General features: G+C 44.3%; 1 protein-coding gene across 4 annotated transcripts in view; it reads right to left on the bottom strand.

The window, feature by feature from the left end:
• mon2 (MON2 homolog, regulator of endosome-to-Golgi trafficking) overlaps positions 1-23993 on the bottom strand; it is a 46549-nt gene extending 22556 nt beyond the window's left edge. For all 4 annotated transcript variants that reach the window (XM_029758059.1, XM_029758061.1, XM_029758060.1 and 1 more), the window contains exons 1-13: positions 23515-23993; positions 10733-10796; positions 10386-10513; positions 8636-8767; positions 8114-8243; positions 7526-7623; positions 5911-6036; positions 2678-2872; positions 2150-2274; positions 1844-1983; positions 1459-1612; positions 665-855; positions 299-380 (exon numbers count right to left, since the gene is read on the bottom strand). In XM_029758059.1, coding sequence (XP_029613919.1) covers positions 299-380; positions 665-855; positions 1459-1612; positions 1844-1983; positions 2150-2274; positions 2678-2872; positions 5911-6036; positions 7526-7623; positions 8114-8243; positions 8636-8767; positions 10386-10513; positions 10733-10796; positions 23515-23622 — 1673 coding nt within the window. In that variant the 5' untranslated portion in view covers positions 23623-23993. The remainder of the gene's footprint in view (positions 1-298; positions 381-664; positions 856-1458; positions 1613-1843; positions 1984-2149; positions 2275-2677; positions 2873-5910; positions 6037-7525; positions 7624-8113; positions 8244-8635; positions 8768-10385; positions 10514-10732; positions 10797-23514) is intronic.
• Positions 23994-25849: the final 1856 nt, after the last annotated feature.

Here is a 25849-nt window from a genome sequence, read left to right as displayed (position 1 = left end):
AACTCTATGCAAAGGAGATGTGTTGCGCTGCATGAGGCAAATGGTGATCACACCAGATACTGACTGGTGTTCTGATCCACACCCCTACTTTTTTTCTTAAAGTAACTGTGACCAACAGATGCATATCTGTATTCCAAGTCATGTGAAATCCATAGATTAGGGCATTATGAATTTATTATTTCAATTGACTCATTTCCTTATATGAACTCTAATCTTTGAAATTGTTGAATGTTAAGTTAATATTTTTGTTCAGTGTAAATACATTGACTTTGAGGTGATCTATAAGAAGGGCTGTTACCTGGCGTCCAATAGGAGTGAGAGGGCAGCCAGTAGACCACACCAACACGCACTGACCATCTCCTCCCAGACCAGATGGGCTCCTAACAGAGAAACAGCAGTTAGTAAGAGTGGACAAGAAATATACATTTATACAGATATCTATATTTAAACGCCACATCAGAATGCTGGTTTTGAATAGGGATGATAACACATTCATCACTGTAGTAAGCCTACATATATTAACGCCCTTAGGAACTGTAGGTATTGGATTGCCCACTAGAGGTCAATAAAATTGCAAGCTAGGGTTCGGCTCCTTGTGTGGGCCCAGAGAAGCGCCCCGGTCCTAGCCCCCGACCCTCCCTCATCCTCCTCCCCCCCTCTTCACCAGGCTCAGCTTGGGCGTTCTGGTCTGGGTTGGCCTCCCTGCGTACAGCCACCTCCTCCTCCTCCTTGGCCAGTTCTCTCTCTATCATGGAGGTGATGCCTCGGACCAGGTCCAGCAGGGCGCTGAAGGCCACAGACATGGCATAACCCTCTGGGATGGACGGGGGCTCCACCTTGTCCAACATCTCCAGACTGGGGCAGGGAAGAGGAAAGGGAAACGTATGATATGACGCATTGTGTACGAGTGTGTGCGTGTGTGTTTTCACTACTCAGTTGTAAGAAATGTTGCGTATGTCCCAAGGAGCTACATGTAAACAAAAACAGTCATTCAGCTCCCACTAACAAACACTCACTGGACTGCTGCAGGATCAGCTTTCCCTGGCCATGTGTTCATTACAGACACACGACAGAGAGAACAGAGTTAGGTCAACTAATCCACAGCTAAATCAACTCCTTCCTTCCCTCTAATAGGCATAGTGTGTGTCATGGGGTATTTGCTGTGTTTGTGTTCTCTCTGTTCCTGCCTCCGTCTCCGTTCCCTCACTCAAAGACAGCAGCTAGTTACATTTACAGGCCAACTCTCCTCCAGGGTGTCTAGGTTCATGGTAACGGCCGTAATTCCGTCCCCTGTGGTTTAAAATCAAACCGTTTCTCTCTGGTTCAACCATCTGTCTCCAATAGACTGTGTCCCTGTGTGTGATAATTGGATGGATGATTCAAACCTAGACAGACATAGCTAGATGTCTAGTGTGTGTGTGTGTATATATATATATATATATATATAGTACTACTCACTAGGTAGCCTTGGCGCTGCCCTGCACACTGACGGTCATGAGGGGGATCCAGGTACCGCGGTACTCGAAGGCAGCCTGAGTGGTCAGACTCCCACCCTGACCTCCTGCTCCTGGACCACCCTGAGCAGCCGCCTGGGCCCCCGACCCAGACCCACCTAGGGAGGGAGAGAGAGATTGAGGAATGGAAGGGGGGAGGGAAGGAAGGAAGCTGTTAGTATTGAGCTGGCACCAAAGCCTTCGCACCCTGCAGACCAGAACCTTCCATACCCTCGTGAGTTGCCTAATCCTATCCTAGGGATCCCTCTTCTTTACTTTCTTCCCAACTACAGTCTCAAGCTGTAACACCAGTAAAGACAACATTAGCTCCTTCTCAGTGTGGTCCTCACCAGCAGGGGCATTGGTAGCAGCAGGGTTGCCTGTGTTGGGGACGATGAAGAGGGACTGGATGAAGGAGCCCAGGGCGTTAACAATGTCCCGGAACACCTTGGTGGAGTGCTGCTTCATGTCATAGGACTGGCAGAAAGACCTGGAGGGGGGAGAGAGAGGGTGTAACGAACGTTGCTTAAAAAAATATATAGAATATGGAGGTTGTTGAGGTTGTGTGTGTGTGTGTTTGTGTGTGCAGTAAGGTTAATGTCAGAGGCGTATGGTGAGGTCAGTGATGTGTGTGTGTGCGCGCTCCTCCTCTTCACCGTAGCAGGTGTGGCTGTACACACAGCCTGTGGACGGACTCCACGGCCACAGCTCTGAGCCACTGAGGCTTCTCTCCATCCAGGAACTTCACCAGCAGGGACAGAAAGATCTCACACTCCGTCACCTACAACCCAGACAAACACACCTCAATCCCCAAGATAACTATCCACATATGGAGGGTGTCTACAATAAGATAACCCCAGGGACTCACCAGTAGGCTGTAGAAGTGTTTGATAACCCCAGGGACTCACCAGTAGGCTGTAGAAGTGTTTGATAACCCCAGGGACTCACCAGTAGGCTGTAGAAGTGTTTGATAACCCCAGGGACTCACCAGTAGACTGTAGAAGTGTTTGATAACCCCAGGGACTCACCAGTAGGCTGTAAAAGTGTTTGATAACCCCTTGGGACTCACCAGTAGGCTGTAGAAGTGTTTGATAACCCCTTGGGACTCACCAGTAGAAGTGTTTGATAACCCCTTGGGACTCACCAGTAGGCTGTAGAAGTTTTTGATAACCCCCGGGACTCACCAGTAGGCTGTAGAAGTGTTTGATGAGCACAGACACCACTCTGAGCAGCCTCATGCAGATGGGGAAGTAGGGTTTTTCTACAGGGGCAGGGGAGGCAGCGCCGCTGCTGCCCTGGCGGAACTTGATGTTGGGGGAGAACAGCTTGATGACCAGCGGACAAACACGCTCCTTCAGCAGGAAGCTGAACTCCTGGTGCTATATAGGGGTCAGAGGGCAGAGGTTAAAAGGTCAGAGGGCAACGGGTGGGGTCACAGTACAAACACAAGACACACACCTACAGTGAGATGACATAGTATTATATACATTGAAATATAATACTCAGTTGTATTGCATTATATTGCACTATACTTTACTGTATCATATTGTATTACGTCCTCACTGTCGTACCTCTGGGGGCCCCATGTGCATGTCATCAATGTCTTTAAAATGTATTTAATAAATCATTTTGACAGTAACCCTCCAAAAAGTCATTCATAAACCTTTTTAATTCCCATATGTACTAGGAAGCAAAGTGTTTTTCTTTAGGAATGTGACTGAAAAAGTGCCTCAGGCCTTGAACAAAAAAGAATGTAACAGATTGAAAGTATAAAGGGGATATCGGTGAACAAATGCCGTGGTCAAGGCTACAACGGCGCCAGTGCAATGACTGGAGCTTCCTCAAGTGTTCAAAAACGCATATCAGACCGAAAAGCTTCTTAGGTAGTTCTTAGTAGCATTTAAGATCAGAAAACAATTTCTCCGCAGAAGTGACAGTTACGGGGATGGTAAAAACAGCTTGATTGCCGTAGCAACATCAGGGACACTGGGCAGAAGGGAGGGGTGCTTCAAATACAGCAGTTCTGCAACATCTTTAATTGAGCCTCTCATTCTCCTTAATTACCGGCCTCAAAATGTTACAGAAAGAGATGAACTGTATAGGAAGCTCTGAGGACAGATGGTCTGGATACAGGACAGCCAATAAATTGCCAGATGCAAACAGATAATCAGTTCTTGAGGCCTTGAACAAAAAAAGCTGTTTGCGATTTCTTTCATACTGGTGAACCGGCATTTGAGTTGTGGTGTTGCAAATATCAACAGTCCCTTATCTCTTTTATATCCTGGCACGCATCACTCAAGACTACATTTAAATTGTGTGCAGCGCAATGGACATATAATGCACAATATGTCTCAGGAAAGACTGTATGGGTTGGCAACACTCAGTATAGAACAGTCGGGCCCCGCAGCCTGGACCTACAGGCCGTGGTGAAAACATTTGCACAAAAGAAAGAGGACTCCAGGAGAACAGGGTAGTCGCTCAAGTTGGATTTAATTTGATTTAATTTACCTTGAATATTGCAGACCATTAGTATAGGCTTTTAGCCAGCAAAACCTGCTGAGTTCAACAATAAAGTGTCTGAATTTATCCTCAAACCGACTACTTTTTCCCCCTCACTGTTAGGCTATTTGATATGTAATTTTTTGAAAAAGGTTTATAAATAGCAGATAACTACGGTATATAGCTATAGATAGTACACCGCATAATTAAACCATTTCTAGTAAGCTAGTGTTTTGAGCGTGAGCTGACTATTATTTGGCATTAATAGTTTTACTCACAACTTTCTATCCAAGCAGGGAGAGCGCGTGGATGGCTCATGTTATGCAGGTTCAGATAGCTGATTAGTACAGCTGTCCTGTATAGTCTATCACATTGGTAGCTGATTAGTATGCTGTTGCATCGGGAAATGTATTTTACAAATATGCAATGTTTCAACTTCCAACTTGAATTACTAAATAAGTAATTACAGTGGATTCGGAAAGTATTCACACCTTCACTTTTTCCACATTTTGTTACATTACAGCCTTATTCTAAAATGCATTAAATCGTTTTTTTCCCCCCTTCATAAATCTACACACAATAACCCATAATGACGAAGGAAACACAGGTTCATGTTTTTTACAAAATGTAAAAAAAAATAATGAAATATGACATTTACATAAGTATTCAGACCCTTTACTCAGTACTATGTTGAAGCACCTTTGGCAGTGATAACAGCCTCAAGTCTTCTTGGGTATGACGCTACAAGCTTGGCACACCTGTATTTGAGGAGTTTCTCCCATTCTTCTCTGCAGATCCTCTAAAGATGTCAGGTGGGATGGGGAGCACAGTTATTTTCAGGTCTCTCCAGAGATGTTAGATCGGGTTCAATTCCGGGCACTGGCTGTGTGCTGAGGGTCGTTGTCCTGTTGGAAGGTGAACCGTCGCCCCAGTCTGAGGTTCTGAGCGCTCTGGAGCAGGTTTTTATTGAGAATCTCTGTACTTTGCTCCGTTCATCTTTCCCTCGATCCTGACTAGTCTTCCAGTTGCTGCCGCTGAAAAACATCCCCACAGGATGATGCTGCCACCACCATGCTTCACCGTAGGGATGGTGCCAGGTTTCCTCCGGACGTGACGCTTGGAATTCAGACCAAAGATTTCAATCTTGGTTTCAGCAGACCAGAGAATCTTATTTCTCATGGTCTGAGAGTCCTTTAGGTGCCTTTTGGCAAACTCCTAGCGGGCTGTCATGTGCCTTTTACTGAGAAGTGGCATCCGTCTGGCTGGCATCCGTCTGTATCAAATTAAATGTTACGCTCCGAGTCTCAGATAGGGTTTTGCATAAGCAAAATGTAAGATATTCTACTGTCATAATTTTTTAAATAATAATACAAATGATATGTTATTGTCACATATACCGGATATTTGCAGTGAAATGTGTTGTTTTAAAGGGTCAGCCATAGTAGTACGGCCCAAATGGAGAAAATTAGGGATAAGTGCCCTGCTCAAGGGCACATTGAAAGATCTTTCAACTTGGTCGGCAAACCAGCGACCTCTCAGTTACTGTCCCAACACTATAAACGCTAGGCTACCTTTCGCCCTTAATATGGTGATTGATTTTTGAAGTACATGTTATATTGAATAGAAGATACTCTACTTGTTGTTTTACCAGTTATCAACATATTGTTCAAAGAAAAGAAAGCCCAGTGGTTATTTAGACTTTAGCTAATACATGTTCTTTTTTTTGCTGCGGTATTGTTTCGGGGAGTATCGTGATGCTAAACCTGGAATTGAAGTCAAAATTCTGGTATCGTGACCATGCGGAAACCTATTTTTCTAATGATCGGTCAGAATTGCAAGCCCTCGCTTGGGGAATTGTAGATTTTGCAAAAACAAAATTGCGATTGCAAAAATCCTGTGTATTATGTTGTGTGTTTACCTGCAGGAAGACCCCAGGGAAGTCATTGAGGACTGACTCCAGGAGCTCCAGACCAAACGTCCGCGTCATTTCTGTCATCCCCACCAGCCAGTAGGGGGCATCAGCATTCACTAGCTGACATAGGTCCTGGATAGAGACACACACAAATATAGGAATATAGACATGCACATAGGACAGCTGGAGACAGCTACTAGCATTGCCTCTGTGATACAGACTGTAAATCTAGGCTGTACATACACTACATGACCAAAAGTATGTGGACACCTGCTCGTCGAACATCTCATTCCAAAATCATGTGCCTTAATATGGAGTTGGTCCACGCTTTGCCGCCATAGCAGACTCCACTCTTCTGGGAAGGCTTTCCATTAGATATTGGAACATTGCTGACTTGCTTTCATTCAGCCACAAGAGCATTAGTGAGGTCGGGCACTGATGTTGGGCGATTAGGCCTGGCTCGCAGTGGGTATTCCAATTCATCCCAAAGGTGTTTGATGGGGTTGAGGTTAGACCTCTGCAGGCCAATCAAGTTCTTCCACACCAATCTCAACAAACCATTTCTGAATGGACCTCGCTTTGTGAACGGGGGCATTGTTATGCTGAAACAGGAAAGGGCCTTCCCCAAACTGTTGCCACAAAGTTGCAGCACAGAATCGTCTAGAATGTCTTGTATGCTGTAGCGTTAAGATTTGTCCTAGCCAAAACCATAAAAAACAGCCCCAGGTCATTATTCCTCCTCCACAAACTTCACAGTTGGCACTATGCATTCGGGCAGGTAGCGCTCTCCTGGCATCCGCCAGACCCAGATTCGTCCTTCAGACTACAAGATGGTGAAGCGTGATTCATCACTCCAGAGAATGCGTTTCCACTGCTCCAGAGTCCAAATGGCGGCGACCTCAACACCAGTCTAGCCGAAACGCTTGACATTGCGCATGGTGTACAGATGCTCAGCCAGGGAAACCCATTTCATGATGCTCCCTACAAAGTTATTGTGCTGATGTTGCTTCCAGAGGCAGTTTGGAACTCAATAGTGAGTGTTGCAATTGAGGACAGATGATTTTTACGTGCTACACGCTTCAGCAGTAGCAGGTCCCAATGTGTGAGATTGTGTGGCCTACCACTTCGCGGATGAGCCGTTGTTGTTCCTAGACATTTCCACTTCACAATAACAGCACTTACAGTTGACCGGGGCAGCTCTAGCAGGGCAGAAATTTGACGAACTGACTTGTTGGAAAGGTGGCATCCTATGATGGTGCCACGTTGAAAGTCACTGAGCTTTTTAGTAAGGCCATTCTACTGCCAATGTTTGTCTACGGAGATTGCATGGCTGTGTGCTTGATTTTAGAAACCTCTCAGCAACGGATGTGGCTGAAATAGCCAAAGCCAGTAATTTGATGGGGTCCCCACATACTTTTGCATATAAAGACAATCTGGCTGTATTTCATTCCACAAAGTTGTTCCCTCCCTTCTCCTTCCCTCCCTTCTCCTTCCTCATTCCCTCCCTTCTCCTGCCCTCGTTCATAGGGTAAACCCTATCTATACCCCCTCTTCTGATGGGCGAGAGGGTGCAGGTGGGGTACAGTGAGAGGTATGGAGGACTGTCTCCTGGAGGACATACCTGGAACAGCATGTAGGCGTCTTTAGCGCTGGGCCGCAGGGTGCTGACAGACCTCCGGTTCGTGTTACCCTGGACTGGAGTAGGCTGCTCCACGATGCCTGGAGGAGGGAGAACACATGGGAGAGACAGTCATTGGACACAGCTGTGGATACAAGCATGGAGGGATCAATCGCTCACAAGCAAACAAACAGACACACAATCCACATACCATCAAATAACACACTCAGAAAAGAGCGATCCAACACCTACTACAAGAGGGAAAAGCCACTTAATTAAATAGTGATTCTCAATCCTAGCTCACACACTAAACCAAGATGCAGAGTGGGAAGACAGCAGTGTGAAATCTGACGGGGCCAAACAAAAACCTCAACAAAAACTCATTATGTATTCATTGAACTCAGGCTTAAATCACCGGATAAGCTGCTTTAGGCAATCTAGGGAGAAACTAACTCCCTTCCCTTACTCTGTGACAGGTTCAAAGTTAGAGGAGGAGGGTAAGAGAGAGAAAGTGTGATGCAGAATACTGAAGGACAGAAACGGTTCAGTCCTAGAATAACTCCATTTCCAGTGAGCCCTCCCGACCCGAACCTTTGAAGCGCTCGTCCTCGGCGACCATCCTCTCAAAGACCACGGTGACGACCTGTCTCACGGTGGCGGCGGCCGTGTTGTTGGTGATGTTGTCCTTGGTGAAGTGCAGGCGGAAACACAGCACGATGGCCTTGGAGGGACGAGGGGAGAGGAGACACAGGCTCTGTTACAATATCCAGCCTAACAGAGGCTATCAAGCCACGTGCTGGGGAATACATTCTAAGTGGTATGCTAGTATGGACAATTGAACGTAGACAGACTGACTAAGGCACACATCTGGATTCACATGCACGTTGAAACCAACTTGGAATAGTACATGACTCCAAGGGCAAATATGAGACGTGTGTGGGGGACTAAGCATGGGCTATCTGACTGGACTGTGAATATATGAAATGTCTGCAATGTGGGGGCAAATATTAACCTTCTGTAACACGAGGCAAGATACCCGTGTTTGTATGGTGTGTGACTGTGTGCACGCAGGACAACATTTGGTGTTTGTATACAGTGTGCAGTTCGGGGTACCTTGGAGAGTATTTCGTCATGCACTACAGTGTTGGTGGTGAGCAGCACTAGGACAGTCTGCAGCAGCTTCAGTTCCTCCAGCCCGTTCTCCATCAACTGCCACAGCATGTTAATGACGTTCCCTGCTGCAGCCTGATGAACACACACAGTCACACACACACAGACTTGTAGCCTACTTGTACATCAAGGAGGCAGTCACGGTCACAATCAACTGGAATGTGACAGAACAGAGCAAGTGACAGCAGCACTAGAGCTCACAGACATGTACACACAGATCAACAAAGAATTAGACACAGGCACACAGGGGAGCAGCCGACCGGACCAGCTCTGAATACATCAGGGTCAGCGAGGCACGTGCCTTCATTACACCGAACCCAGCAACTGTGGCACTACAGAGCAGTGACTCAACACACATTTTCCTTGTGTGTCACATCCTGGGGTCAGAACAAACCAACAGAACTCGTACAAAACCAGTGGAACTGAGGGAAGTAGTCAGTTGAAGAAAATAAATAACCTGTCCTTCAAAAGTGCCAGCTAACAGGAACCGTGACAGGTCGTATTCTTCCGAAGGAAAAACTGACACCCGTTCCCGCATTAAAACCAAGACATTTAATCAATACTGCAGGAGCTTCGTTCCTCTTCCCCATGTCCAGTGTTTCCCCTGAGATTTCTTTCTGCAGTGGTGGCAGGGGTTTGGATGCATTGCTAACAGGGGGGAGAGGGGTGCAGTGCTACTAGCGTTAGCACAATGACATGCTAGCTGTCCCCATAGAGACTTGGGATCCAACAACTATCCATTTAAAAAGTGCGTCCTAGTAGTTAAGCCCTGGGCTTACAGACACACAGACAGTGATATATAGAGGGGAGGTGCTGGAGCGTGGCAGAAAGCCTCTTTTGAAAGGCTCCAGGCAGGGAGTCTGCTGATAGCACGTAAACACAGCCAGACAGGCATGGTGAACACAGTCAGACAGGCATGGTGAACACAGCCAGACAGGCATGGTGAACACAGCCAGACAGGCATGGTGAACACAGTCAGTCACAGTCAGTCAGGCAGGCAGGGTGTTCTTATTCACACAGTACGCCTGGCTGGCTAGCCGGTCGGTCCAGGTGTCCCTGATAACACCAGGCAAGTCAAGGAAATTGGCCTCAACCGAGGAGGGCCAGTCACAATAGCCTGGGTTCCATGTTGAGGTGTAGGTAGTGTTTTTACAGAGACGAGGCAGTGTGAAGCAAAAAGTAGAAAACCCACCCTCTCAGTTAGAGTCGGTGGTATTTAAAGTTGTATACGCCCAGGGTCCGAATAATGCGCTCGCCCTGCCCTGACTTCAAATGTAGGCCTTCATCCAGACCAAAGCACTGTTCAACGGTCTTAGAACGACAACGTAGAATGTCTTTTGTGTAGCAGCGACCATGCAGGAACAAGAGAGTACACCACCACTTTCAACTGTCCCGGCGTTTAGCACAGTGTGCATAGCACTGGCCTTAAAAAAATATATATGAGTCACAGCAGGTTTGACATCAGCTAGGACCATTTCCCTCCTAAATAATTCATTTCATCCTTCTCAATCACCACGGTACAGGCATTATACGCATTGATAATGCAATTCTAATGGATTATTAATCAAAGTGATTATGAAAGAGTTATGGGCGAGCCTAAAACATCCCCTTAGTCTCCCACTGACATCAATACATGACTAAAGTGAAACATCGGAAGTAAGGATTAGCCCCATAGTGGTCCTGTGTTCCTCACCTCAGACACCACCTCGTGGGTCATGAGTCTCTGGACAGCAGCCAGACACAGCTGGGTGATCTTGGGCTCCTTGGTGCCACAGCCCATCAGGAACGGCTGGACCACCTCCGAGCTGTTCTCCTTCAGGGCTAAGGGGGAGACGATACACGGGCACAGTTCACACATCAAATCAGGCAGCTGTCGTAGAACACAACCACACCTAGGGCAACTCTTTTAGAACGCATCCTTCGCTTGTTTGAATTAGGTCTAATCGCCGATCTGTACGTGGATAACTGGTTCAGCAAAAACATCTCTCTCGCACAAACGTACACAAGGTATTTATGGGTGTCCCTCCCTCCTTCACTTACAAGCCAAGATGTCGGTGTTCCTCGCGGCGATGGTCTTGATCTTGACGATCCCGGACTCGGCAGCCTATAGGAAAGCACAGACAAGAGGCCCATTAAGATTATATCTACTTGTACGTTCCTTATGATGAGACCGCTGACGATGCGTTACCACCTCCACTGTTATACCAGAGGTAGACGTCTCCTTGTCCTTATTAATGATCCTCAGAGGAGAGGGCAGAGAACACAAGCGTGGCCAGAAACATTGAGGTCTGTAAGCAGTTAACCTTGAGTAAATCCCTTTGCCTGAGAGGAGACAGAGAGGGAACCATATTGATTTCTCTTTTGTGGAGCTGTCTTGCCTGACATTTATTATTTCTGTAATTTTGTTTAACTAGGCAAGACAGTTAAGAGCAAATTCTTATTCACAATGACGGCCAAACCCTAACAGCGCTGGGCCAATTGCGCTGGGTCTATGGGACTCCCAATCTCGGCCGGTTGTGATACTGCCTGAAATCGAACCAGTATCTGTAGCGACGCCTTTAGCACTGAGATGCTGCGTCACTCAGGAGCCCCGAAAGTGAGATGCTAAGGTGTGAGATAGGGGAGAGATGGAGCGAGGAGACGGAGAGAAAAGAGAAAGATGGGGGAGGAGGAAAGTAACGGGGAGGAGAAGAGCGACTGTGGTGAAGGGAGTGAGAAAGAGAAAGCAAGGGAGTGAAGGAAGGAGAGAGTGAGGAAAGGAGTGAACGAGGAAGGAGAGAGAGAGAGAGGAGAGGGAAGGAGAGAATGTATGCCGTGCTTTCAGCAGTCAACAGAGGCCTCTTTCTCTCTCTACAGCAACTGCAGCTGTCAAGATATTTTCCCTCTCTCCAACGTCGCCCCCTCGTTCTCCATCGCTCGTTTTCCGTGCTTCTCTTGCCTTTTTCCTTTTCTTCCCACCCCTAAACCAACCACAACAGCAAGCAGATCATTAACAATTGCCTATGCACCGTGATACGGACAGGGCTTATAGCCTACATAAACATACTGTCAGTGTCCAATATTTCATAGGCTGACCCCGACCACGAAAATGTCACACCGATAAACAAAGGACTATTCACAGACTCCCTACATTTAATAATCAGAATTGAAATGACGTCAAGCGCCACATTTACCAGAAAGAAGTGTTTCGACATTGTTCCTTGGCAACTGCTCACAATTCTAGTCCTAAGTTAAATTGAAAAAAAAGAAGATTGGTGTACCAAGTGAAGACAAAACATCCTGTTATAGTCACTGCCTCTCTTCCATACTCAAACATGCATAGCTTAAGGAGTTTCTTCCAGGTAACGTGACCACAAAAGGCCTAGCTTGCGAACAGGGTGCAACACCTCAGCATGTCATTCATTTGACATGAATAACGACACTAACCCGTCAACCCATATTCATATGATGTTAAACCACTTAGGGAGACAGAGCGTGAGAAACTATCTGACCGTGGCTGCTGTACTGTGCTACGCTGCGGTGTTTAACCTCTCCTACCTTTTATACAGTAATATCACTTCATATTTCATTTGAACTGCCACAAGGACGCGAAGAAGAAGTCGGGAGTCAACAGGACAGGACGCAACCTTTTGAAACTGTTGGTTACCAGGCAACAGGGCCTTAACACTTCAGAGGGTGGACTGAGCCAAACTGTGTAGAACTACAGGCCCGATCACCACGCCACACCGCGAATTAAAGTTAATCTGGAGAAATTGAAGTCTCCCTCGTCTCCTTTGTTCTCAGTGTGGAGCGAGGCTGAGGGCTTTAACAGGGCAATAAAGTAACACACAGAACTTTATCCAATATTCATTCCGATCCTTCTGGTGTAGCCACTTTTAAAGCTTGCCAAAACGGATATATAGATATCGACGCTACGATGTGAATGAGAATAAAATTCAATTGGCTGTGGCTCATATTCAAAACGGGAAGCAGGCAGGCAGGTGACCGTTTTTTTGGTTGAGAACATTAACTGTGCCACAAAAAATGGTTAGGCCTCCACAAAAGGACAATAAAGTCCGTGTTGATGATGGGGGGGCGGCGGAGGGCCAACGGGTTCTTATTCTAGGTGTTGTTGATGGGGGGGGGTGGATAAACAGCAGTTGCGGAGCTGACACTTCCTCGTCATGACGTTAGTCTTGTTATCTTGGCTAATGAAGTTACAGCAGTTGGCAGGGGACAATGCTCGATTCTAAAAAGTTAGAACAATGAGGTTGTAGCCTAACATGCCTGGTTTAAAAATAAACTTGCTATGGGTTCTAAAATCCAGGCAAACAATGAACTGTCTCCCGCTGAAACCTTGTGGTTCAATGCTCTTGATCTTCCTACACAGAGACTTCAACCAGCCACATAACTAAGCAAGTCAGAGAGCCTTGAATCAGAAGCAGATTGCTGGGATTTCAAAGGAGAGAGTAGGGTTGCAAAGCTACCCATAATTGACCAAAATAAGCGTAATTTTGGTCATTAACAGAAAATCTATGGCAATCTTTCGAAAAAGCAATTACCGTTTGGTAACTTAGCATCTGCACAGATATTCAATTGTAAGATTTTCTGTGGAAATTATTCAGTTCTTGTGCAGAGTTGGTATGGTTGGTTTAGATTTTTGTTTGACATAAAATCTTAGTCTCAGCACTATTCTGTTTACGTGGAATTGCCCCCAACTGAGCCCAAAAAACTACAAGCTGACAGTTCCAAACTCATTTCTGAAAATGAAGGGCTTATGAAGCCACTGCGAAGGTCCATCCACAGTTTAAGCAGCTTGAGGGCAAATGGTGGGAGGACCAGGTCACACTGGTAGGCCTAACTTCACTAAACGTTTTATCCAAGGGGAGTTATTCATTAAGTTTGGCACCTGCCTGAATACAAACTCATTACATTCCTCTAGGAATGGGCACGGTTATTTGAATATTCGAACAGACGTTAGTATTTGAATACTTACGAGAGTATTCATTATGCCATTTGATCATTTTTTTGATGTTGCCTATTTTAACAATGAAAAGGCTTTGTCGAAATTAAATTGTCTATGTGACATTGCTACACCACGACATTTGAAATTCTTAATTCAATAAAACAACAAACTTTTGAATGTATTTTGTATGACGTGCGCCCCATAAAAAAGCCACCGTAGCCTACACAGGTTACATGTGATTGTTGATATTGTCGGCCAATCAAAATGGCACCAAGGGTAGCGAGCAACGTGGGAGATCTCTAATCAGCAGTGATGTGGTAAAAAAAAAGGTTGGTAAACTATAAACTCCAGCAGGCGATCAAGATAAGACGAACAACCATCGACATAAACAAAAAAAAAGTATGACATTTTTAATACTGTAATGTTTGCATTTTAATGTAGGTCTATAGGTAAGATATGAGCATCTCCACATGGCCTATTGAAACATATCTTAGTTTGTTTGGTAAGTTTAGTACAGATTCTCTCAGGGGACCCCACATGGGAACCATTGTACTAACCTCTCTCTGCTTGCTTCCTCTCTCTCTGTGTATTGCAGCATGCTTGCTTCCTCCTTCATGTACACTATAGTACCAAAAATATGTGGACACCTGCTCGTCGAACATCTCATTCCAAAATCATGGGGATTAACACGGAGTTGGACCCCCCCCCCTTTGCTGCTATAACAGCCTCCACTCTCCTGGGAAGGCTTTCCACTAGAAATTGGAACACTGCTGCGGGGACTTCTCCTGGCATCCGACAAACCCATATTCATCTGTCAGACTGCCAGATGGTGAAGCGTGATTCATCACTCCAGAGAACGCGTTTCCACTGCTCCACATTCCAATGGCGGAGAGCTTTACACCACTCCAGCCGACGCTTGACGTTGCGCATGGTGATCTTAGGCTTGTGTGCGGCTGCTCGGCCATGGAAACCAATTTCATGAAGCTCTACTACATCCCTGCTAATCAATGAAGTTAGATAACTTCTTAGAGATGCCCCGGTCAAGTGTAAGTGCTGTTATTGTGAAGTTAGATAAACGAGGAGGAGTAGGCTGCAACAAAAAACCAAGTAGGCTGCTGGATTGCGCCACCTTAAAAAGCATAAGATTGCAGATTGTTCTGAAATTGTTCTGAAATTGTTTCTGTTGTTACAAACAGATAAGATTAGCATTCCTGCAACATTATTTTGTTGAAATATAATTTGCTCTCTGAGAAATGAAGCTAATTGATTGCACGCAAATTGGCCATTTTAATTTATAGGATTCATATAATATTGAGTAAATATAGTACCCAACATCCGATTTGGACCAAACTTTTTTCTAACATTGAGTAATACATGAGGATTCCGAAGAAGTGGTCAAAAGCCATCCACGGATTGGCGTGGCGTGTGGGGGGGTCCCTGGGTGGCATTTGACAATTTTTTGGGATTACTAATGTATTAGTCAAATTGGATGTTAAGTGCTATAATTATTGAATATAATATGAATAAATTAAAATAGCCAATTAGGGTGCAATCAATTAGCTTAATTTCTCAGAGACTAAATTATTTTCAACAAAATAATGCTTAACTTATGTTAACTGTCATGGCTTGCTGAAATTACATGGAACAACCCTACTGTTATTCTGAATGGAGTTGTAGACAAGGACGAGAAGCGCAGCAAAACAGCCTCAATTAGCCTAGGTTAGATAGCCAGCTAGCTATCTTAGCTTCTTTACATCGATTTGATGCAGTCAAGACTGGCACAACTAGATGGGATGATAGATAACCTATGGCATCTACAAGTTTGTCAAACTAGCGCAAGTCTGTATGGCTACTCTCTCTCTCTCTACCATGTCAAACACACCAGCCCATACCCATCCTCACAATGCTGCAAGCAAGCAGAGGTGCACCTCTCTCCCAAGTCACGCAGGCTGCGCCGCTAGCCAGTTCTTAAGTTTCAACTTAGGAACTATCTGCAAAAATGTCCTGATATTATTTGAATAGTGAAATTATTTCAAATGCCCATCCCTACTTCCCTCCAAGACCAGCATCATTAGCTCAGCCACTCATAGACGGTCTCAGAACATGCTGAGAGAGAAACACACTGCAGATTTTAGCATTGGTTCTACTGCTGTATAGCCTACATTGAAGGGGCTAATTCAATGACTCCAAACCTTAGTCTCACATTTTGTCAGTTCGGTTTAATATCCATAAAAAGAAGTTTAAGAAGTTAACTTCTTAAAGTCCCAGTGCAGTCAAAAACTAGATTGTGTGTTTTATATACACATTTCTACACCACAAGGTTAGAATAATACTGTGAAATTATGGAAATTTTAATGCCCTTTTAGTGTAAGAGCTGTTTGAAGAGACCGGTGTGATGGAGTTTTGGCCTGCCTGGTGACATCCACAGACAGTAAATTACAAACTTCTCTGCCAACCACATCAAGTTCAGTTTTCCCCTCAGACCACTCCCAGACAGTACTAGCAAAATTGTTGCTTGAGAAATTGCTCTTTGCTAAGAAGCTATTTGTTTCTTTGACTATTTTAATTGATTACAATCACAGTAAGGTACTTAAAATGTTACCCAGAAATCATTTGATACTGAGATGAAAACGGCTCCATTGGATCTTTAAGTTTCTACTCCTCTGCTTGTTACTTTGTCAGACTATATGAAATCGTTGTGGCAAATTCAGTCATACAGGCGGGGTGTAAAGGAGGAGGCTGCATGATCCTTTTCATTAATACTGCGGTATTCTTGGAGATGCCACGTTTCACAGACAGTCGACAGGCATTGCAGTGTAAGGGCAATTCCGTGGGAAAGTCATCCTGAGCATCCACTAATAAAGGTCTGCCATTTACGAATGGAACCCTGTTATAATTATCCTTAAGGTCTATATCAGGGATGGGCAACTCCAGTCTTCGGGGGCCTGATTGTTGTCACACTTTGCCTCAGCCCCAACTAACACACCTGACTCCAATAATCATCATCATCTTCAATTTAGAATGTAATTCGTTTAAATCAGCTGTGTTTGCTAGGGATGGGGAAATAGTGACACCACTCCATCCCCCAATGACTGGAGTTCCTTATCTCTTGTCTAGGCTATATGTTGGGAGTTACAGAGCAGGATGCCAAAAGCAGGATGCTTTTCGGACAATTTTATGGCTTTTAGAAAGGGCCCACAGAGATTGGTTTTCCACTCACAGCTGTTCCCCAGTGTTAGTTATGAACACTAAGGACTCTACTCAAAACTGTGCCAGAGGAAGACCCGCAGGATCATCAAGGACGCCACACACCCCAGCCACAATCTGTTCACTCCCTTACCAATCGATAGACACAGATCTACCTACAAGCCATTAAACTGCTGAACACTTAAACTGGACTGACCACCTGCACTGACTCCAAACCTTAGCACACAGATAAACCTATCCACACACACAGACCAGACTCCTATTATGATTGCTAAATACTGCACAACTTAAAACACTTGCCCCTAATCGCCCCTTCCACAAAACACGTAAATATTGGACTATAAATTGTGCCTTCCTGTATTATACTTATGCTAAAATGATTATTATATTCTAATCGAGCCATTTACTTTATGTCCGTATTATTATATTTTCATATTGTTGTTGCATTATTGAGAAGGACCCTGCATTTCACTGGACAGTGTATACCATGTGTATCCCGTACATAAGACTAATAACATTAGACATCTTTAAGATTTGAATGTCTAGCATCCATAACGGCCGTTTTTGCGCTCTAAAGTAATAATGGAAATGACTATCTTTTCAAAATGATTGTTTTTGTGTTCAGCCAACCCTTTCCTTTTTAAAATGTTTTTATTTCACCTTTATTTAACCAGGTAGGCCAGTTGAGAACAAGTTCTCATTTACAACTGCAACCTGGCCAAGGTAAAGCACAGGACTGCGACAAAAACAACAGAGTTACACATAAACAAAACGTACAGTCAATAACACAAAATAAATGAAAAATAGAAAGATCCATGTACAGTGTGTGCAAATGTAGAAGAGTAGGGAGGTAGGCAAGAAAATAGGCCAGAGGTGAAAATAATTACAATTTAGCATTAATACTGGAGTGATATATGTGCAGATGATGATGTGCAAGTAGAGATACTGGGGTGCAAAAGAGCAAGAGGGGAAGTAATAATATGGGGATGAGGTAGTCGGGTGGGCTATTTACAGATTGGCTGTGTACAGGTACAGTGATCGGTAAGCTGCTCTGACAGCTGATGCTTAAAGTTAGAGAGGGAGATATGACTCCAGCTTCAGAGATTTTTGCAATTCGTTCCAGTCATTGGCAGCAGAGAACTGGAAGGAAAGACGGCCAAATTAAGTGTTGGCTTTGGGGAGGACCAGTGCAATATACCTGCTGGAGCGCGTGCTATGGGTGGGTGTTGCTATGGTGACCAGTGAGCTGAGATAAGGTGGGGCTTTACCTAGCAAAGACTTACAGATGACCTGGAGCCAGTGGGTTTGGCGACAGATATGTAGTGAGGGCCAGCCAACAAGAGCATAGAAGTCGCAGTGGTGGGTAGTATATGGGGCTTTGGTGATAAAACGGATGGCACTGTGATAGACTACATCCAGTTTGCTGAGTAGAGTGTTGGGGCTATTTTGTAAATGACATCGCCGAAGTCAAGGATCGGTAGGATAATCAGTTTTACGATCATATGTTTGGCAGCATGAGTGAAGGAGGCTTTGTTGCGAAATAGGAAGCCGATTCTAGATTTAATTTTGGATTGGAGATGCTTAATGTGAGTCTGGAAGGAGAGTTTACAGTCTAACCAGACACCTAGGTATTTGTAGTTCACATATTCTAGGTCAGAACCGTCCAGAGTAGTGATGCTAGTCGGGCGGGAGGGTGCGGGTAGCAATAGGTTGAAGAGCATGCGCTTAGTTTTATTAGCATTTAAAAGCAGTTGGAGATTTGATTCCTGTGGCACCCCCATAGAGACTGCCAGAGGTCCGGACAACAGGCCCTCTGATTTGACACACTTAACTCTGAGAAGTAGTGGTGAACCAGGCGAGGCAGTCATTTGAGAAGCCAAGGCTATTGAGTCTGCCGATAAAAATGTGGTAATTGACAGAGTCGAAAGCCTTGGCCAGGTCGATGAAGATGGCTTTACAGTACTGTCTTTTATCGATGGCGGTTATGATATCGTTTAGGACCTTGAGCGTGGCTGAGGTGCACCCATGACCAGCTCGGAAACCAGATTGCATAGTGGAGAAGGTAGTGTGGGATTCGAAATGTTGGGTGATCTGTTTATTAACTTGGCTTTCGAAGATTTTAGAAAGGCAGGGCAGGATGGATATAGGTCTATAACAGTCTGGGTCTAAGGTGTCTCCCCCTTTGAAGAGGGGGATGACCGCAGCAGCTTTCCAATCTTTGAAGTTCTCAGACGACACGAAAGAGGTTAAATAGGCTAGTAATAGGGGTTGCAACAATTTCGGCGAATAATTTTAGAAAGAGAGGGTCCAGATTGTCTAGCCCAGCTGATTTGTAGGGATCCAGATTTTGCAGCTCTTTCAGAAAAATCAGCTGTTTGGATGTGGGTGAAGGAGAAGGGTGGGGGTGGGGGGGGGGGGCAAGTTGCTGCAGGGGGTGCTGAGATGTTGGCCAGGGTGGGGTAGCCAGGTGGAAAGCATGGCCAGCAGTGGAAAAATGCTTATTGAAATGATCGATTATCGTAGATTTATCAGTGGTTTTCTATCCTCAGTGCAGTGGGCAGCTGGGAGGAGGTGCTCTTATTCTCCATGGACTTTATAGTTACCCAAACCTTTTGGAATTAGTGCTACAGGAAGCAATATAGCTAGCCTTAGCTTTCCTAACTGACTGAGTATATTGGTTCCTGACTTCCCTGAAGAGTTACATATCGCTGGGGCTATTCGATGCTAATGCAAAATGCCACAGGATGTTTTTGTGCTGGTCAAGGGCAGTCAAGTCTGGGGTGAACCAAGGGCTATATCTGTTCTTAGTTCTACATTTTTTGAATGGGGCATGTTTATTTAAGATGGAGAGGGAAGCACTTTTGAAGAGCAACCAGGCATCCTCTACTGACGAGATCAATATCCTTCCAGGATACCCAGGCCAGGTCGGTTAGAAAGGCCTGCTCACTGAAGTATTTTAGGGAGCGTTTGACAGTGATGAGGGGTGGTTGTTTGACAGCTGGATGATATCTAAGAGGGTGCCCATGGTTACGGATTTAGGGTTGTACCTGGTAGGTTCCTTGATAATTTGTGAGAGATTGAGGGCCTCTATTTTAGATTGTAGGATGGCCGGGGTGTTAAGCATGTCCCAGTTTAGGTCACCTAACAGTACGAACTCTGAAGATAGATGGGGGCGATCAATTCACATATGGTGTCCAGGGCACAGCTGGGGATTAAGGGGGTCCATAACAAGCGGCAACGGTGAGAGACTTGTTTCTGGAAAGGTGGATTTTTAAAAGTAGAAGCTTGAATTGTTTGGGCACAGACCTGGATAGTATGACAGAACTCTGCAGGCTAACTCCACTCCCTTTGGCAGTTCTTTCTTGTCAGAAAATGTTATGGTTAGGGATGGAAATTTCAGGATTTTTGGCGGCCTTCCTAAGCCAGGATTCAGACACGGCTAGGACATCCAGGTTGGCGAAGTGTGCTAAAGCAGTGAATAAAACAAACTTAGGGAGGAGGCTTCTAATGTTAACATGCATGAAAATGGCTCTCCATGTATTGACCTAAGACTTACAAACTCAGACTTTAACTAATATGTTCAGTCTCCCCAAAAAGCATTTCCATTTCATGTAACATCCATAATGCATATTTTGTTTATCCATTCTGTGAGACATTAAAGTTATTATTTTGCGTGCAAATGTAACACCCAAAACCCTGGAATCGCTCATAATGCATCAGAGAGCTGCTATGTGTGTCGTCAGACTAAAGTGATCAGAGCAGAACAAACAGAGAATCTCCCATTGGAGATTAGAAGGAAAGGAATTGAGCGTGAAGCTGTGATATAGAAAAATCAATGTGATTCTTCTCAGCCCTTTTTAACACAGAAAAACTGTAGAGAAAAAACGGCTGCTTGCGGTTTTTCCAGAGGTAAATGAACGGGATAGGGGGTGTGTGAGACTAGTCAAGGAGGTGTCTCGTTCCTGGCTATCTGAGTGAAAAGATTAGTCATGGGCACAACTGACATTCTCAGTTCCCATAGAAAGGTAAGATACAATTTTGATCGACATATCCGAATTAAAAAGAAACCCTACTTAGAAAGCCCAGCAAACGTTAGACTTAGTATAACCAGATTCTAGCCAGGAAACAAAAAGACAGAAATAGTAGGCTACTGATACTGTAGAGGTATTTTCCCAAGAGCAGTAGCGAGTCTTTCACTCCCTTACACATGGTAAGGTCTGAAGAAAAACAAACAAAGCCAGGGAGAGTTACACCTGGCAGCCTGCTGCCTAGCACTGACTGACTCACCTCAGTCTAGAGTGGAGGCCCACAGGCTCAACATAAAGGAGCAGTCATTTCAAAATGTGGAGACAGCATTACTTCTCTGACAGCTAGGCCTAGACTGGCATGACATCATAAATGTGGTGTGGACTCCTAGTGGGATGACTAATACAAACATGACAATTAAGGCCTTGTTTTTATCTAGATGAAAACATGTTGTCCTAAAGAGATTATATTACAGACCCTCCATCAGAATCTCCAAAGCAAGTGAAGACTGGCCATTAACAAGTGAATTATATTATCTTAGGCTCACTCCTTTTACCTAAACATTTGAGTTCAAAGGAGAATGCGGTCAATTCCTGTCATATAGGCCAGGGGTTTTCAAACTGGGGTCTGCAGCAGGTTTATGGTGGGATTTTTTTTATGTGAAAAATATTGTTTTTATGAAAATCGCTAGCTGAAACAGAATACGATTGTGGATACCATTTTTATGTCTCTGCCTCCAGTATGTGTCCAGTATGAAGGAAGTTAGAGGTAGTTTCATAAGCCAATGCTAACTAGCGTCAGCTCAATGACTAGAAGTCAACAGGAACAGTTAGCATGCTAGCTGTTCCTGTTCATCCAACTATGGGAAGTAGATAATTGGCTTCATTGTCAAAATCTCAAACTAAAATTATAGTAATTGGAGCTAATTGCAGGGTATTTCTGTATAGAAAATTATTACACTGACCTGCTAAGGTGTAATTTTCAGAATGGAAAAACAGTTTGTGTCAACTTAAATGAACAAAACCAGGTAGAAAACATGCAAAAATTGCCATTTATTTTTATAATACCATCTGAGAACTAACAATCAAATAAAAGCTAGATAGTCAGGGATAATATTATTATTTATTTTTTTAAACTGGGAATTCAGGGCACATGCACATTGATTTTGTAATAATATTTGAGCAGTGGAACACAACATTAGCCATGGTAGAAGTGCAGGAAATTAGTTATAAATTTGTAAAATTGTCTCTCAGCTCCATAACAAACTGTGTAGAATTGCTGGAAATGAATTTAACTGCAAAATTCTCTCAGCTCAATGGATATGACCTATACCATAACCCCACCGCCACCATGGGGCACTCTTTTCACAACGTTGACATCAGCAAACCACTCTCCCACACGACACTGTCTGCCTGGTACAGTTGAAACCGGGTTTCATCTGTGTAGAGCACTCTTCTCCAGCATGCCAGTGGCCATCGAAGGCGAGCATTTGTCCACTGAAGTCAGTTACGACGGCGAACTGCAGTCAGGTCAAGACCCTGTTGAAGATGACGAGCACGTAGATGAGCTTCCCTGAGACGGTTTCTGACAGTTTGTGCAGAAATTCTTCAGTTGGGCAAGCCCACAGTTTCATCAGCTGTTCGGGTAGCTGGTCTCAGATGATCCCGCAGGTGAAGAAGCCTGATGTGGAGGTCCTGAGCTGGCGTGGTTACACATGGTTTTTGGTTGTGAGGCCTGTTAGATGCACTGCCAAATTCTCTAAAACGAGGCGACGGCTTATGGTAGAGAAATGAACCTCCAATTCTCTGGTAACAACTCTGGTGGACATTCCTGCAGTCAGCATGCCTACTGCACGCTCCCTCAAAACTTGAGATCTGTGGCATTATGTTGTGACACAACTGCACATTTTTGAGTGGCCTTTTATTATCTCCAGCACAAGGTGCACCTGTGTAATGATAATGCTGTTTAATCAGCTTCTTGATAGGCAACACCTGTCAGGTGGACGGATTATCTTGACAAAGGAGAAGTGTTCACTAACAGGGATGTAAACAAATTTGCACAGAAAATAAGAAAAAAAAACTTTTTGTGTGTGTATGTAACTTTGTGATCTTTTATTTCAGCTCATGAAACATGGGATCAACACTTTACATGTTGCGTTTATATTTTTGTTCAGTATATTTTGACACATGAAGTAGAGGACCATAATAGCGTTCATGTCAGTAGTTAAACCCGGAAGAGAAATACTCTTCCATCAATCACAACGTTTTGGATGCAGTGGCAACAAAACATACTCATTTTGTGAATCATTAAATACATGTTAAAAAATGTGATCTTGACAGACACAAAACAACGCACGTCCCATTATTGAATGTAAAGTCATTATTTGACAACATAGCCATGCTACCGATCAAGCCTAACGTCACACCGTGGCACAACATTAATGCAGCCGTCACATCTGAATATTATGCATCTGATACATGTCGCGTCGCATCACTCGATGACAACATCAGCAATTGCATCAGAATGTATCATCAGTGGTGAGGTGGCAAATTATCACAACACCACATAACACACAGAGTGAAACTGCGTGAAAGCTGTACAGAGATTGCTAGCTAAAGTTAGCTAGACAGGCATGTATATCTACCTCTTTAACTGGGGGGAATTTCTTCTTGCATTCCATGGACAGGGACCGCAGATCCGTCTGCATGTTCTCGAGTAATTTCTTCACCGCTTCGGGGGTACTGGTCGACATTTTGGATTATGTATTCGATCTAAATATCAAATAATAAATAATAAGGAATGCAAATGCAGTCCTATGATACTGGTCCCCGGCCTACTTATTCAGCTCCTTCGAAAAAAGAAAAACGCTGTGGATCGCCGCACAAGCGTCCATTGACACAATATTCCAGTGTTCTGCTTTGTCCTATCCGTCTGTATGCATAATCGAAGCGATGACACGGCATAAGTTTCTCTTCAACAAAAAGCCTAGACGTTAGTGTGATAGATTATCATCATTAGCACAATTCTAACTACTAATGCCATTTGCATGGTTAAAATATGTCTCCGTTTCAGCCGTAGGTTTCACGGCTCCAGCCGTCACCATTGCAAGCACCGTTTCGATCCCACAATGCTTTGGTAGACATTGACACGTCACTTGTACTTCCGTAAACATGACCGGCTTCCAGCAGAATGATTACAGTGTCCCCTAGTGGAGCATTGTAAACAAATTGATGGGACGTCCAACTCCGAAGTCAGCACATTGAAGTTTAAATGTAAATGGTAAGGTTAGGATTAACGTTAAGGTACATTTTATGGTTAAGGTTAGGGTTTAGGTATATGGACGTCCCAAGGATCCCGGAGAGCACTAACATTTCTGTAGAGCAATGTACAGGTAACTGCCAAAATAATGGAACTCTTGAGTAAATGAGGGATACAAATTATGTTGAAAGCAGGTTCTTCCACACAGGCGTGGTTCATTAGTTAATTAAGCAATTCACGTGCATCACGCTTAGGGTCATGTATAAAAACGCTGGTCTGGACATTATTTTGGCTACCATGGCTATGCCACAATACGATGACAACGCCCCCATGGCCTGAGTGGTCACTGAAAGGTTTGATGAACATGACAATTAGGTAAACCACATGCCATGGCCGTGTGGCTCAGTTGGTAGAGCATGGTGTTTGCAATGCCAGGGTTGTGGGTTCGATTCCCATGGGGGACTAGTACGAAAAAAAAAAAAAAAAGGTACGAAATGTATGCATTCACTACTGTAAGTTGCTCTGGATAAGAGTGTCTGCTAAATGACTAAAATGTAAAAAAATGTCTGTCTCAGTCATTGGATCTCAACCCAACTGAACACTTATGGGATATTCTGGAGGGGTGCCTGAGATAGCATTTTCCATCAACAAAACACCAAATAATGGAATTTCTTGTGGAAAAATGGTGTTGCAACCCTCCAGTAGACTTCCAGACACTTGTAGAATCTATGCCAAGGTGCATTGAAGCTGTGGTGGCTCAATGCCCTATTTGGACAGTTTATGTTGGCGTTTCTATTCATTTGTCAGTTAGCCTAGTGGTTAGAGTGTTGGGCCAATAACTGAATGGTTGCTAGTTAGTTTGAATATTTGAGCAGACAAGGTAAAAAAATCTGTCGTTGTGCCCTTGAGCAATCTACTTAATCCTAATTTGCTCCAGGGGTGCCATAATGCTATGGTCGACCCTGTAAAAACATATTTCATTGCACCTATCTGGTGTACACTGAGTGTACAAAAGATTTGGAACACCTGCTCTTTCCATGACATACTGTAGACTGGCCAGGTGAAAGCAATGATCCCTTAGGTAACTTGTTGAATCCACTTCAGTCATTGTATATGAAGGGGAGGCGACAGGTTAAAGAAGGATTTTTAAGCCTTGAAATAGTTGAGACATGGATTGTGTGTGTGTGTGTGTGTGTGTGCCATTGAGGGTGAATGGGAAAGACAAAATATTTAAGTGCCTTTGATTGGTTAGTGTGTCCTGGGTTTTTCACACTCAACAGTTTCCTGTGCGTATCAAGAATGGTCCACCACCCAAAGGACATCCAGCCAACTTGACACAACTGTGGGAAGCATTGGAGGCAACATGGGCCAGCATCCCTGTGGGACGCTTTCGAAACCTTGAGTCCATGCCCCTACGAATTAAGGCTGTTCTGAGGGCAAAAGGGGGTGAAACTCAATATTAGGAAGGTGTTCCCTAATGTTTTATACACTCAGTGTGTGTCAATAAAGCTTTTTTTGTCAGTTACCTGTATTTGCTCAATAGTAAACACACACATACTAAATATGTTACATTAGAGATTTTTTGGAGGAAAAGGCATACAGCACACACATACCTCAATAGATTGATATCTGTTGGTTATTCACATACTCTGATGTTGATACTGTCACCATTTTCTGGCCATTAGAATGCATTCTCTCTCTCCCTCTCTCTTGCTGGGTTT

This window comes from Salmo trutta, chromosome 7 (assembly GCF_901001165.1).
Source record: "Salmo trutta chromosome 7, fSalTru1.1, whole genome shotgun sequence".
NCBI lineage: Eukaryota > Metazoa > Chordata > Actinopteri > Salmoniformes > Salmonidae > Salmo > Salmo trutta.
The sequence above is the reverse complement of the archived record's forward strand: the minus strand, read 5'-3'. Positions and strand labels throughout refer to the sequence as shown.